The 15,137-nt window shown below is 38.5% G+C and overlaps 1 protein-coding gene across 1 annotated transcript in view; it reads right to left on the bottom strand.

The window, feature by feature from the left end:
- galnt17 (polypeptide N-acetylgalactosaminyltransferase 17) overlaps positions 1-15,137 on the bottom strand; it is a 453,499-nt gene that overhangs the window by 159,316 nt on the left and 279,046 nt on the right. The window contains exon 6 of the mRNA XM_072242791.1: positions 353-470. Within this exon, the coding sequence (XP_072098892.1) occupies positions 353-470 (118 nt within the window). The remainder of the gene's footprint in view (positions 1-352; positions 471-15,137) is intronic.

The raw sequence follows: 15,137 nt of genomic DNA, 5'->3' as shown, positions 1-15,137 counted from the left end.
TTTGCTAGGTTTGAAGCAAGCCAAAATTAAATCATACCTTGTTTGAAGAGAACAGGGAAATTTTGACAGCTCCAATGGAGGAATATGCCAGTACAAACTTGATGGACCATATGGCTGCTTCTGTGGTGCAGTGTTCTGTTATTTTTGTGTGTGAAGCCAACAGGGACATTGATTTCAACAGCAAGATACAATCTCAATGTGAGAGCGTGATTTGTGGCCTTGTTACTCTTACCTTTGGATAACATTTCTTCTAGTAATATAGAAACCACAAAACTACAGGCAAGAAAGGTAAAAAATGAGCAGTCTTTTTAACACTCCATCTCAACAAACTTTAAAGAGGAAAATGACTGACCTTTATCCCCAGTTCAATGTTTTCCCCGCCATAAACATCCATTCCAGGGTCCAGCAACCCGATTTCACCAAAAAACAATCTATTCACCACAAACGAGCATCCAATCATAGCAGGAGTTCTGGAAAAGAGACGTAACAGTCATTGAGAAAGGGCAAAACTTTAGGCTCGAAATTATGAAGGGTCCAAGACCAGGGAGAAGAGTCACCAACCTCATTCCCCCTCCCTTCCCTAGGTAGCTTTCCCAGCTCCACCTGGCTAGTGGACCTACTTGGTCCTTCCAGAGTAACCCTGCCCAACTACCAGTACGGTCTGAATCATGCCAACTACCAACAACGTGTGACATGTGAAGAAGCCCAGACTTCTAAATTTGTGCTCTGAAGGAGCCCTCTTCCATCAAAGTAACCTGACCCGGACCCAATACTAATCAGTTACAATCCACCATGTACCCTTCAGAGACCTTTCAATAACTTACGCTGCAATGTGTTTCGAACAGGGGGAACTCAGAACATACCCCACATTCAGAGTAACCTACTGTATAATTGTTGTCATCTCCAGCACCCTGTCAAAAATTAAGCATTTTTGACAATTTTTCTACTGGGTTGTTATCTCCTAAGCACTATCCCCAAAGATTTCACGTTGGCAATTGCTTTTAGTCCGACATTCAGATTTCATACTTAAGGTAGCATAGTGGATGGCACAACATTTTACAGAACCGGCGACCCAGGTTCAGTTCCTGCCGCTGCTTGTAAGAAGTTTGTACGTTTTCCCAGTAACCATGTGGGTTTCTTCTGGGTGCTCCAGTTTCCTCACACAGTCCAAAGACGTACTGGTTGCAGGGTTAATTGGTCATTGTAAATTGTCCCATGATTAGGCTAGGATTAATGTGGGGGATTGCTGGGTTGATACGGCTCAAAGGGCAGAAAGGCCTATTCTGTGCTGTATCTCAATGTAAAAAGGTATTGAAATTACTAAATGGGTGGAAATTAAGAATTCAAATACCTAGTAATTCCATGTTGCTTTTTTTAAATTGAAACTGTAATCACTGTCACCCCAATGCAGATTGTATAAAATCCATAAAGATTGTATTTTTCATTTGTGAGACATATACATCAGTCATGTCATGCTTCCCAGTATAATGCCAGGAAAAAGGGGTATGAATCTTTATGGTCACATCACATTCACAGACCTTACAGAGAAAAGAAAGGCTGGGCTGCTTACAAGGAGGAAAGTTTAAACTTCAACTTCTTGAACATGATGATAGAAATAGATTTGAAGATGGGGGAAGCAGGACTGGTGGAAACGGAAATGTTTTCACTTCAGCCAACATGGGGGTCAGGAAGAGAAGCACAGTGATCCATCACATTTGAAGGGAATAGGTTCAAGGGAGCATCTCATTGGCAAGACACACATTAAGGGGTAGGAGAAAAAGTAGACAAAGATGCAAGTGCAGGGCAAGGGGGATAGGTAGAAGTTTCTCCCAGTGGATTTAGGGGGAGGGAAGGGAGCAGAAAGAGTGTTTGAACAACGCCCTCACTCTTAGTGGCAAAGAAGTCCATGAACTAATTGGATCTGCTGAGAGTGAATGTGCAAAAGGCAAACAACAATGAAACATGTTTTCCAGTGAGTTTTCATTCAAACTCACTTAGGAACTATGAGATTTTTCCAATCAATCTTTTTACAATGGTCTAATTACTATAGAGCATGCGACCTCTGAAACAGGTGCCCAAACCATCAGGTCATCAGCCTGTATGTCAATTAAATCATTCATTATAAATAAGAAAAAGATTTGAGACAAAGTCTCATACTGACTGTGAAGATTTATTACTTGAAGCTTTAGCTATTGGAAGCCAGGAAGCAAAATAGAGCACATTAATAACGACATAAATTTCTTTGTCAGAAGCTGACAGAAATTTCCGCGACTTATCAATTTTAAGTGAAACAAAATGAGTTGTTGAAAATCCCAAAGGTTACATTTTTAAAAGGTGCTTCTTAGTAAATTACTTAAGAGTGCTTATGCACAGGAAATTACATCTCTTTAGGACATTACACTAAATGCAGACGGAGAGCAGCTATTTTCTCTCCCTCTGTGTCTAAATGGCAAAGATTTATTACCACATGTCATTTATGTACCTAAAAACCCAGTAAGATCTAGATTGTCTCATGCTGAAATTAGAACCTATAAAAAGACTGGCAAAGATGAAATACGAATATGGGTGATCATGCTTTTGGGAATACACCTCCACTTTACAAGTCTCTTCTGCTGCTTCTTGATATTCATTTTAATGCTAAATGCGCTTACTGCAATGGCCATGAAAATATCAATCTATAGTTAGTGTTTGGTCTCCGTTATCAAAGGCAACATCAAAGACTGGCCTTGCACAGCTTTAACACATCGAATGTGGAATGATAGAATTCAGCAGCCACAGAACAGTTACCGAGATTCCTCATGCAGTAATCTCCATGTTTTCAGAACATGACAATTACAAGCTGCTAAATATGAGTTTCTCTTGTGCTGTGGATAATGGGATAGCTTCTGCCTCTGGAATCATTGATTTAACTCAGGGATTAAAATAACTTCAATTGTAGTTGCTGCTAGAGAATGTTACATTGTAATAACAGGACATTTATTCTATCTATGGTTCTCTTTTCTTCACACCAGCCAGCTAAATTTATTCCATTGTTCTTGCATGCTTTAAAATCTGTTCAAAATTTGTTATCAACATACAGTGCCTTGGAAAAAGTATTCAGCCCCCAACCTTTGATCACATAAATGAGGATTACAACCAAGGATTTTAATCAATTTAACTGAGAATTTTTTGTTTGTGGACCACCGCTCCTTTTTTCACAGTAGAGCCCAAATATCAGGGAAAATTGAAAAGCATGAACAACTAAAAATTCAAAAACTGAGATGTCAGCAGTTCAAAAGTATTCAACCCCATTTGTTCAGTATTTAGTTGAATCACCTCTCACAGCCAGAAGTCTTTCTGCATAAATCTCTATTAGCTTTGCACAACAAGATGGAGAAAGATTTGCCCATTCTTCTTTGCAAAATTGGGCCAAACTGTGACAGCTTAGTTGCGAAGTGTTGATAGACAGCAATCTATCAGGTTAAGGTCTGGACTCTGACTTCATTTCAAGACACTCCACGGTTGCTCTAGTAGTGTGCATTGCGTCATTGTCCTGCTGAAAGACAAACTTCCTCCCCAGTTTAAGCTTTCTTGCAGAGGCCAACAGGTTTTTATCCAGGATCTCTCTATAGTTAGCAACGTTCATCTTCCCATCAATCCTGACCAGATTTCCAGTCCCTGCTGCTGAAAAGCATTCCCATAGCATGATGCTACCTCCACCATACTTTACAGTAGGAATGGTACAGTAAATCTAATAATGTGCTCACTGATGCACATTAGTAGATTTATGACATTCATTCAGCTTTAAAAAAACATATCTTTGTCTGTAAAGATTTCGTAAAGCATCACTTAGAAGATTCTGTAAAGATATGGATGAAGATCTTCTGGTTGGATGAGGCTAAATTGAAACTTCTTGGCCTCAACACTAAGTGGTTTATCATTGAGATTTTTAATTAAACTCCTACACAGTGTTGGTATCTACCTTACAGCTCACAAAAAAGGTGGCATGAAGAGGAATAAAGTATTGTTGGCCTCAATAAGGCATGGCCTGCTTTAGTACTAACATTCAGAAGAAAGTGCAGGAACCCCACTCTATTAAGAAAAAAATACAAAAATTCACCTAATTCAGCCAACATAATGGCACCACCGTGAATTCCCAGCACACAAGGGTACGAACATCTATGTCCATTCATTGTCCCTACTGATCCAGTGCCTTTTATTTGGGATGAGCAAATCAAGAAAAATCAGTGACAAAAGAGTTCACTCAAACTAGCAGGAATGAACCCAAGTTCTGACACAAACACAAACAACACTGAAACCACAATACTGCACATTACACCACAACAACTAGCGCTGAACATAAAATCCTGCTTAATGGTGTGGGGTTACTGGGTGAACAGCTGAATACTGAATGGTAACTTTGCAGTGGATAGGGTTGTGAAAGATGCAGTAATTGATTGCTGGAAGACCACAGACTCTATTAATCATCTAACAATTCTTCACATGGTGAGTTATGTAAGAACATACTCAGTGGCAGAAACCAAGTCCTTCACGGGAATAGCTCTGACACTTCTCTGCTATAAGATGCTCTTCAATTTATGAAGTTTCATTACAACACCACTAATCCTTTGGGGAATAATGTTTTCAAATTCTATACCTACTTACCCTCTATTGCATTGTGTGCTTTTCTCTGTCTACAGGAACACATTGTACCAAAATGCCTACAATTCATTTTGTCCAGCCTTTCCAACTTCACTTTATGAAACTTAATCCAGGAATGCAAACCTTTTATAAGTGATTGCATTACGACTTCGCACCTTTATCATCTATTTGCATATGGCTCATTGTGCAGAGTCTATAAAGAGTATTCTCCCCCCACCTCCCCCATCTTGGAAGTCTTCATGTTTTATTGTTTTCCAACATTGGATCACAATGGATTTAATTTGACTTTTTTTTGACACTGATCAGCAGAAAAAGACTCTTCCATGTCAAAGTGAAAACAGATCTCTTCAAGGTGATCTAAATTAATTCCAAATATAAAACACAAAATAATGATTCAATAAGGATTCACCCCCCCCCCCCTTAATATGGCACAGCAAATCATCACTGGTGCAGCCAATTGGTTTTAGTTAAATGCAGATCACCATGTGCAGTCAAGGTGTTTCAATTGATCGTAGTAAAAATACACCTGTATCTGGAAGGTCCAACTGCTGGTGAGTTAGTATCCTGGCAAAAACTGCACCATGAAGACAAAAGAACACTCTAAGCAACTATGTGGAAAAAAAAATACTGAAAAGCACAAGTCAGGAGATGGATACAAGAAAACTTACAAGTCTCTGAATATCCCTTGGAGTACAGTTAAGTCAAACATTAAGAAATGGAAAGAAAATGACACAGCTGTAAATCTGCCTAGAGCAGGCCGTCCTCAAAAACTGAGCGACTGTGCAATAAGGGGACTAGTGAGGGAGGCCATCAAGAGACCTGTGACAACTCCAGAGGAGTTTCAAGCTTCAGTGGCTGAGATGGGAGAGACTACGCATACAACAACTGTTGCCCAAGTTCTTCACCAGTCACAACTTTATGGGAGAGTGGCAAAGAGAAAATCACCTTTGAAAAAAACTCACATAAAATCTCATCTAGAGTTTTCCAGAAAGCATGTGGAAGACTCTGAAGTCAGCTAGAAGAAGATTCTATGGTGTAACGAAGCCAAAATTGAGCTTTTTGGCCATCAAACTAAATGCTCTGTTTGGCATAAGCCAAACACCGCACATTCACCAAAAACACACCATCCCTACCGTGAAGTTTAGTGATGGCTGCATCATGCTGTGGGGATGCTTCACTGCAGCAGGCTCTGGAAGGCTTTTGAAGGTAGAGTGTAAAATAAATGCAGCAAAATACAGGAAAATCCTGGAGGAAAACCTGATACAGTCTGCAAGAGAACCGCGACTTAGGAGAAGATTTATTTTCCAGCCAGGCAACAGCTCGAAGCATAATGCCAAAGCTACACAGGAATGGCTTAAAAACAACAAAGTTAATGTCCTGGAGGGGCCAAGTCACAGTCCAGACCTCAATCCAATTGAGAATTTGTGGCTGGACTTGAAAAGAGCTGTTCACTCACAATCCCCATGCAATCTGACAGAGCTTGAGCAATTTTGTAAAGAAGAATAGGAGAAAATTCCAGTGTCCAGATGTGCGAAGCTGATAGAGACCTATCCACACAGACTCAAGGCTGCAATTGCTGCCAAAGGTGCATCTACTAGATACTGACCCGAAGGGGGGAGGTGAATAATTATGCTATCAGTTATTTTAGAACATAGAATATAGAAATCTACAGCACATTACAGGCCCTTCGGCCCACAATGTTGTGCCGACCACGTAACCTACTCTAGAAACTGCCTAGAATTTCCCAAGCACATTGCCCTCTATTTTTCTAATCTCCACGTACCTATCTAAGAGGCTCTTAAAAAACCCTATTGTATCCACTTCTACCACTGCCGCTGGCAGTGCATGCCATACACCCACCACTCACCGTGTGAAAAACTTACCCCTGACATCCCCTCGGTATCTATTTCCAAGCACCTTAAAACTGTGGCCCCTTGTGTTAGCCATTTCAGTCCTGGGAAAAAGCCTCTGGCTATCCACACGATCAATGCCCCTCATCATCTTATACACCTCTATCAGCTCACCTCTCATCCTCTGTCGCTCCAAGGAGAAAAGGCCAAGTTCACTCAACCTATTCTCATAAGGTACGTCCTCCAATCCAGGCAACACCCTTGTAAAAGCAGCTACTTTTTTTACCAGGCCTTTCTTCTGCTCAGATACTGCAACTGCCCAGCTAGTTTTGAACTTAGGATCACCCCTCAAAGTCCAGTGCTGATGCCACTACACCACCAACCAGCCTTGTAAAATTTTGTGTTTTTTATTAGTAATTAATTTAGATCACCTTGTAGAGATCAGTTTTCACCTTGACATGAAAAAGACAAATTAAATCCACTGTGATTCAATATTCTACAACAATAAAACACAAAAACTTCCAGGGGGGAGGTGGTGAATACTTTTAATAGGCACTGTATTGATGGCATCTGTCCTACTGCTGCCAAGAGTTCTGAAGGCATATCCGCAGCGCTGATGCAATTAATTGCTCAGCCACAACTTTGGTTGTTGCTTTCTGGACCGATTTCTGAATCATTGCTGGCGATGTTATAATAAATGTTTGTGTAATTATATGCAGAGTTCCTGGGGCTGATTGAGCTAATGCATTGGCTCATTATACATAATCAAATTAAGTTAGTTAAACCCAGACACTTAAAGAAGGAGGAAATTATTTTCAAATTAAAGGACGTTAGCACACACCATAAATGATATTAGTATTCCTGAAGGGATAAATGCTATATGTATAACGGATAAACAATGAATCACACTCTAAATATACATAATGTAAGGTTCTTCCTTGTGTTTGTTTTTCTTATGCATTTGAGTGATGCACATAGAGAAGCCCAATAGGAATGGGAGTAATTGGATTTTAACTCTCTCCTTTATCAAAATTTGTGAGCTGCTTTGAACTCTAATACCAAACTAAACAGTTCCTACCAACAAAATCCTTCAAGCAACAAAGATACAAATGACCAATAAACAGGTCACCTAGTGAACAGTTGACTTTGTTTAATGCCCAGGTTATCTAAGCATCTGTGCTAACCGCCACAAGAGGCAGGCAGTGCTTCATTTGCACATCATACAAGGAATAGACCTCCCTCAATGCCACAGCTTGACCGATAAATGCAACAGATAAATGAGCCTCTTAGGTAGTTACATGGAGATTAGAAAAGAAGAGGGCAATGTGCTAGGGAAATTCTAGAAAGAGAAGGGGCTTTTAAATTAAGATGACAAAAGTCTTGCTGCCTGAGGCAAAGAATTAAGCAAAAAATTATTAAGGAGTTTTTCTATCTTTTTCGATATTTTTATTGATTTCTATATAGAAGAATACAGAGTCCCAGAGAATACATATTATAAAACAAAAGAAAAACTATAATAATACCAGATACAGTACATTGAATCACAGTAATGACTTCTTACTTTATATTCATATAGACTAGATTAATTCATATGTTAGAATATAAACAATTTTATTTAAAAAAAAGATTTATACCCACTACTAAAGTCAAAGCTGTTTGGGGGTAAAAAAAGAAAAAAAAACCTTATCAGATAATAAAATATGCTATTAACCAACTTCTGCACTTTAACAAAAAGTCAAAGATTATGAAAATAATTTAAAAAAAGGCCCCCACAAATTTTGAAAATCTTAGTTAGATTCAGAAATTGAACAACGAATCTTTTCTAAATTTAGACATGCCGTAACATTCCGTAACCACTGAGCATGATTAGGCAGAACAGCATCCTTCTATTTAAACAAAAACGTCCTCCTAGCTTTAAGAGAGATAAAAGCCAGAATGTGCAAATCAGATGTCTTCAAGATGATATCTTTCTTTCCAACAATACCAAATAGGGTAGTCAAAGGATTAGGCTTAAAATTCACTTTAAAGAGCACAGAAAAATTTTGGAATACTTCCTTCCAAAATTTTCCAAGACTGGGCATGTCCAAAACATATGAATAAATGAAGTTTCTCCATTGTTACACCTATCACAGTAGGGAGATACATCCTTATAAAAACGAGATAACTCTTCCTTGGTCATATAAGCCCTATGAACCACTTTAAATTGTAGGAGAGAATGATGAGTAGATAACAATGAAGTATTAACCAATTTAAAAATTTCATTAGAAATTTCTTCAGAAATTGAAGTCTGTAAATCTTGTTCCCAAAGATTTTTGATTTTGTCTAATGAATCATTTCTCATTCCCAACAACATATCATAAATATTGGATATTGAACCATTGTAAAATGATTTCATATTAAGAATTTCATCTAATACGTTCTTATCAGGACTATTAGGAAATGTATATAATTGAGATCGTAGAAAATCTCTAATTTGTAAGTACCAGAAAAAATTGAGTTTTTCTATCTGAGGGGTTGGAATAAACTAGAGATGGTATTTTCTCATGGACTGATTTTAAGTTGGCTGGTGGTAACTGTTCATGTTTGTAACTGAGGCTTTGGTGGGACTAAATATCAGCAAACAAAAACTGTTACCACAGATGGAAAATAAATATTCTGCTTGGAACCATTTAATCCACATGTTGAGATGTTCAGATTTCATTCAATTTAATCAAGCTTATGTTGAGACATTTTGATGCAGAATAACTAAACCCCAAATCTATGTTCATCCTTTCTAATAACTGGTTCTTGTTTTTTAACCAACTATCATTAATAATCTCCACAATAAATTGCTTCTGCTCTTTGTTAGGTTAAATTACACTATCATTAAAATGTAAATTACTAATTTTTTCTTTAATTTTAATGGTCAATTGTTTTGTAATACAGCATATGAACTGAACAAAAGTAAGGAATCTGCTCCTTGATTTTGAAATCGACTTTCAAGAATACTTTGTAGATTCTTAGGTGTACCCTTAACCTGACCTTCCTGAAGACTCCAGTACAGAAATATTTGCACTTCAAGTCACCTCACACTTAGTCACAAAATGGCTAAATGGTAAATCCCAAGGGATTTTGCAGCTCTTTTCAGAAATAAAACTAAGGCAACTATAAGATAACAAAGCCCATATTATAAGCTTATGAAATGATGTAAAATAAAATAATATTTTACAGAACAAACTGGAATTATAAGCCAAGTTTTTACATGCTGTATCACTAGTGAACTGAATACAGACAGAGGTTAATTAGAAGCTTGTCTTCAAAGAGTTGGAACCTCAGATATTAATGAACAGCAACAATAACCTATTTGAAGTGAATAATTTAGGAGTGACATTATTATCAGAAAATAAAGCTGTCAAGCCATGGATTGCCTGTGAATTGTCAGTTTTAATTTCAATCAGATGCATTTCTTTATCATACGCGTGCATGCTAGGAATCAGCTGAATCTGTGCAGTGAACAATGATGGATCTGCAAGCTGAAAGAGCCCAGTGCTCAGGCTTCTTACAGAGACACAGAGATAAGATGGTGGGCCTATATTTCAATGCCTGAATTAATAATGCAACAGTGATCAAATATAGCAGAGTCATAGAGAAAAATAATTTTTTCAGAAGAAAATTAATTACGCAGGTAAAGAATGAGCAATTGATGATATATGTGCCTAAACGATGCATGGTCTTAACTATGTTTTGAGGCTGGATGTAGATAACAACTAGAGGGAGATAGTTTGAAGATAATGTTACTGAACAATATGCCAGAAAATATATTTAGGCATTAGAATATTATAGAATTATTTCTTTTTAATATGAACAATTTTATATTGAACCTATGGTCAAGAGAAATAAAATGGCTCATTGGAAACATTTTGTAAAATAATATTGAAAGATTTGATTAATTCATTGCATTATTAATTGATTTCTCTTCAGTCCTTTCCTTCACAGACACACTATTTACTAAATATTAATCAATTCCTAACAAATATATTCCTTAAATTGAAAATAGATTCTTCAGCTTATATACCCATTTTGTAAGGTTTCGAAAGAAATTCTTAAATATTTAAAAAATATAAACTCAAATTCTACACTTGTGCCTTCAAACCTGTAAATACTGGATATACCCAGACTGGACCATTTCTTAGCAACTTCCCACAAATTACTTTCTTCAATAGAATTATCTTTAAGTTTTTTTTCCAATGTAACTACCAACAACACTGGCAAAACAAATTTGGAAGCTGACTATTCTGTTGCCACTGTTCTTATTCAATTCAGGGCTACATATACTGACAATGGTACTTCCAGCCAAGGAGAACAAAGTTCAAATTTCAAAGAAAATTTATTATCAAAACACATATATGTCATCATATACAACTCTGAGGTTCATTTTCTTGTGGGCAATCACAATAAATACTAAGAAACACAACAGAATCAATCAAAAACCACCCACAACAAATGTGGAAAGACAAAACATACAAATACAAAAAAAACACTAATAATAATAAATAAGCAGTAAATATTGAGATCATGAGATGAAGAGTCCTTCAGAGTGAATCCATAGATTATGAGAACAGTTCAGTGTTGGGGTGAATGAAGTTGAGTGAAGTTATCCTCTCTGGTTCAAGAGCCTGATGGTTGAGGGGTAATAACTGTTCCTGAACCTGGTGCTGTGAGTCCTGAGGCCCCTGCACCTCCTTCGTGGTGACAGCAGCAAGAAGAGAGCATGGCCTGGATGCTGAGGGTCTTTGATGATGGATGTTGCTTTCCTGCTGCAGTGCTCCTTGTAGATGTGTTCAATGGTGGAGAGGGCTTTCTCCATGATGGCTACATCCACTACTTTCTGTAGGCTTTTCTATTCAAGGACATTTGGTTTCCTTACTAGTCTATGATGCAAACCGATCAGTATACTCTCTGCCATACATCTATCGAAGTTTGTCAAAGCTTTACATGACATGTCAAATCTTCATAAACTTCTAAGTAGAGGTACTGTCATTCTTTCTTTGTAATGGCACTTATGTGCTGGGCCCAGGACAGTTCCTCTGAAATGATAACACCAACAAACTTAAAAGTTGCTGAGCCTCTCCAGCTCTGATCCCCCAATGAGCATTGGCTCATGGACCTCCGGTTTCCTCCTCCTGTGGTCAGTAATCAGTTTTTTGGTCTTGCTAACATTGAGTGAGAGCTTGTACTTGAGCGAGCACTCAGCCAGATTTGCCACCGCCCCCCCCCCCCCCCATATGCTGATTTGTCACCAGCTTTGATCCGGCCAAAAACAGTGGTGTCGTCGGCAAACTTAAATAAGGCATTGGAGCTGTGCTAAGCTTCACGGTCATAAGTATAACAAGATTAGGCAGTTTCCATGTCAGTTAACTGTGGTGGCACACTGCTACAAGTGGCTCATAGTGATTTATGCATACGATTTACATGTCACTATCTTCATTTGCTTCGTTCTTCGGAAAAAATACCCTGTGTTATTGGGAGAAGTCGTTGTAGTTTCCATCAAGAGCTTTATTTCCTCTGCTCGTTGTAAAATAAAAATACACATAATTGCAATATATTTATGGATTCTTATGGCATGTGGTGTCAGGAAAATATTGAATCACAAAGAAATATGGAGGTCTGCTAAAATACATAAACAGCTTTGACTGGGTGTGGCATCAAGAAGGCCTGTCAAACTAAGGTGAACGGACATCAAGGAGAAATAATTGATGATTGGAGCCAAATGAAGATGGTTATAATTGCTGTAAGTCAACCATCCTAGATGCAGGGTATCTCTTCAGTTTCTATGCATCCTGCAAGATCTGTTTTCAACTGATTTATGCAAGACGTTCCTTCCGTCATACAGTCAGAAATGAGAATGCTCATTGAAGACTGCACAGTGATCAAATTCATGAGCAAATTCTCGACAAATGAGGCAGCCCATCCATATAGTTAACAAGGCCTCCACAACATTCAGGCCTGGGTTGCCAAGGATCAAATGACAAGTAACACTTGACCACGGACAGGACAAGCAACGTCCATCTTCAACAGGACAATGTCTAAGCATCCATCATTGACATTCACAGGCATTACTATTGTCAAGTCACCCACCATCTACATCCTGGGGGATTATCCACCGACCAGAAGCATAAATGGATCAGTGCATGGGATCTATAGCTATGAGAACAGAGTAGATGCTGTTGACTCATTTCACAACAACCTAAACCTTTCCACAATGTACAAGGAACAAGTGTGATGGAATACATTCTGCTTGCCTAATTACAATAATACTCATAAAGCATAGCACAATTCAGGGCAAAACTGCACATTTTATTCTCACCAGGTACCACATTAAAATTAATTCCTTCCTGGACTGTCACAGTGCCTACCATGAGTACCAACTACAAAATACTCTCATCCAGGTTGCTCTGAAAGCACTACCCAAACCCATTACCTCAAAAACCAAGCAGCACATGACTTCATATATTTTCCCACCACCACCACCTGCATTTTTCTCTCCCAGCCATGTACTGCCCTGACTTGGAAATGTACATGTATCCTCATTCCTTCTTTGTTACTGGATCTAAGAATTGAAACTTCTCCAACAGCAATGTGGAAGTACTTTCACCAGAATGGTTACAATGCTTCAAGAAAACAGCTCTTCATCATATTCTCAAGGCAAATAAGGATGGGCAATAAACACTGGCCTTTCTAGATCCTGAAAAATAGACAAAAATAATTTACAATATTTATAGACAAACTTTCTACACATATTTTTGATCTTCTCAGAGGAAGCTGTGCTACAGAAACTTCATCTGCACCTTGATTTGAGAGAACTATCATTTCTTGATTCAGAACTGGAACTTGTGCTATGGCTTCACTGAATTAGCTTATGGAAAATGCTCATCACATAACAGCGGTATTTTCTTGAATACTTCTGTATACTTGATTTGTCCTATTTTCACAAGATTATCTCTGTACAATGCATATTCCCACTGTCACTCCAAAATTCCATTTCCAAATGTCATATTAATGAGATGATGTTGACACACAAAATTATGAAATTATGAAGGCATTTCTCTCCAGATTAATATAGGGCTGTTAGGCATGTCTAGTCTGTGTTGAATCATTAATCTGCCTAAGTCCCATTGACCTGCAACCAGACTATAGCCCTCCATACCCCTCTCATTCATGCACCTGTACAAACGTCTCTTAAATGTTGAAATTGACCTGCATCTACCACTTGTGCTGGCAGCTAGTTCCAAACTCTCACCACCCTCTGAGTGAAGAAGTTTCACCCTTAACCCATGACCTCTAGTTGGAGTCTTACCCAACCCCAGTGGAAAAAGCCTGCTTACATTTACCCTATCTATGCTCCTCATAGTTTTCTATATCTTTATCAAATCTCCCACGTTCTAAGGAATAAAGCCCTAACCTATTCAATCTTTCCTCATAACTCAGGTCCTCAACTCCCAGTGACATCCTTGTAAATTTTCTCTTAAACATTGCATCCCAACTCCTGTAGTCAATAAATTGATATACAACATGAAGGCCAATGCACTAAAAGCTTTCTTTATGACCCTATCTACCTGCGACACCATTTTCAATGAACTATGGATCTGTATTCCCAGATCACTTAGTCCTACCGTACTCTGCAATGCCCTACCATTCACTGTGGAAGACCTACCTTGATTGCTCCTCCCGAAGTACAACACCTTACACTTGTCTGCATGAAATTCCAGCTGACATTTTTCAGCCCATATTTCCAGCTGGACCAGATCCCACTGCAGGCTTTGATAGACTTCCTCGCTGTCCACTACAGCCCAAATCTTGGTGTCATCTGCAAATTTGCTGATTGAGTTTACCACATCATCATCCAAAGCATTGATATAGATGACAAACAACAATGGACCCAGCACCAATCATCCATATCACCATTAGTCACAGGCCTCCAGTCAGAGAGACAATTATCTGCAGCCAGTCTCCAGCTTCACAACCTCCCATGCTGGACCTGGTCAAACGCCTTGCTAAAGTCATTTAGAACAACAGTCACTCCCTTGCCTTCATCAGCTTTCCTGGTAACATCCTCAAAAGTCTCTGTAAGATTGATTAGACACCACTTAATACACACCAAGCCATGTTGACAATCCCTAATCAGTTAATGTCTATCCAAATACTTATATATCCATGCCTTTAGAATACCTTCCAACAACTTTCCCACCACTGATGTCAGGTTCACTAGCCTATTATTTACTGGGTTATTTTTAGTGCCTTTCTTAAAGAATGGAACAACATTAACTATAATCCAATCCTCCAGCACCTCACCCGTGACTAAGTATATTTTAAGTATCTCTGTTAGTGCCCCTGAAATTTCTGCATTAGCCTCACACAGGGTCCGAGGGAACACATTGTAAGGCCCTGGGGATTTATCCACCCTAATTTGCCTCAAGAGAGCACACACCTCCTTCCCTGTAATTCTGGTTTAAAATGGTGCTGCCGAAGGCAAGTGACAACTTACTAGCAGTTCCCAAAGCAAGAAATTCAACTAAATATTTTATTAATAATACCTTATCTGTGAAATATTATGGTAAACGATCACTGCGAACAATGAAAAGGTGTGCAAAGGCAAGGCTGAGTTGA

The sequence above is a fragment of the Mobula birostris genome, chromosome 25, assembly GCF_030028105.1.
Source record: "Mobula birostris isolate sMobBir1 chromosome 25, sMobBir1.hap1, whole genome shotgun sequence".
NCBI lineage: Eukaryota > Metazoa > Chordata > Chondrichthyes > Myliobatiformes > Myliobatidae > Mobula > Mobula birostris.
Note: the sequence above shows the minus strand (reverse complement) of the source record. Positions and strands in the feature narration are given on the sequence as shown.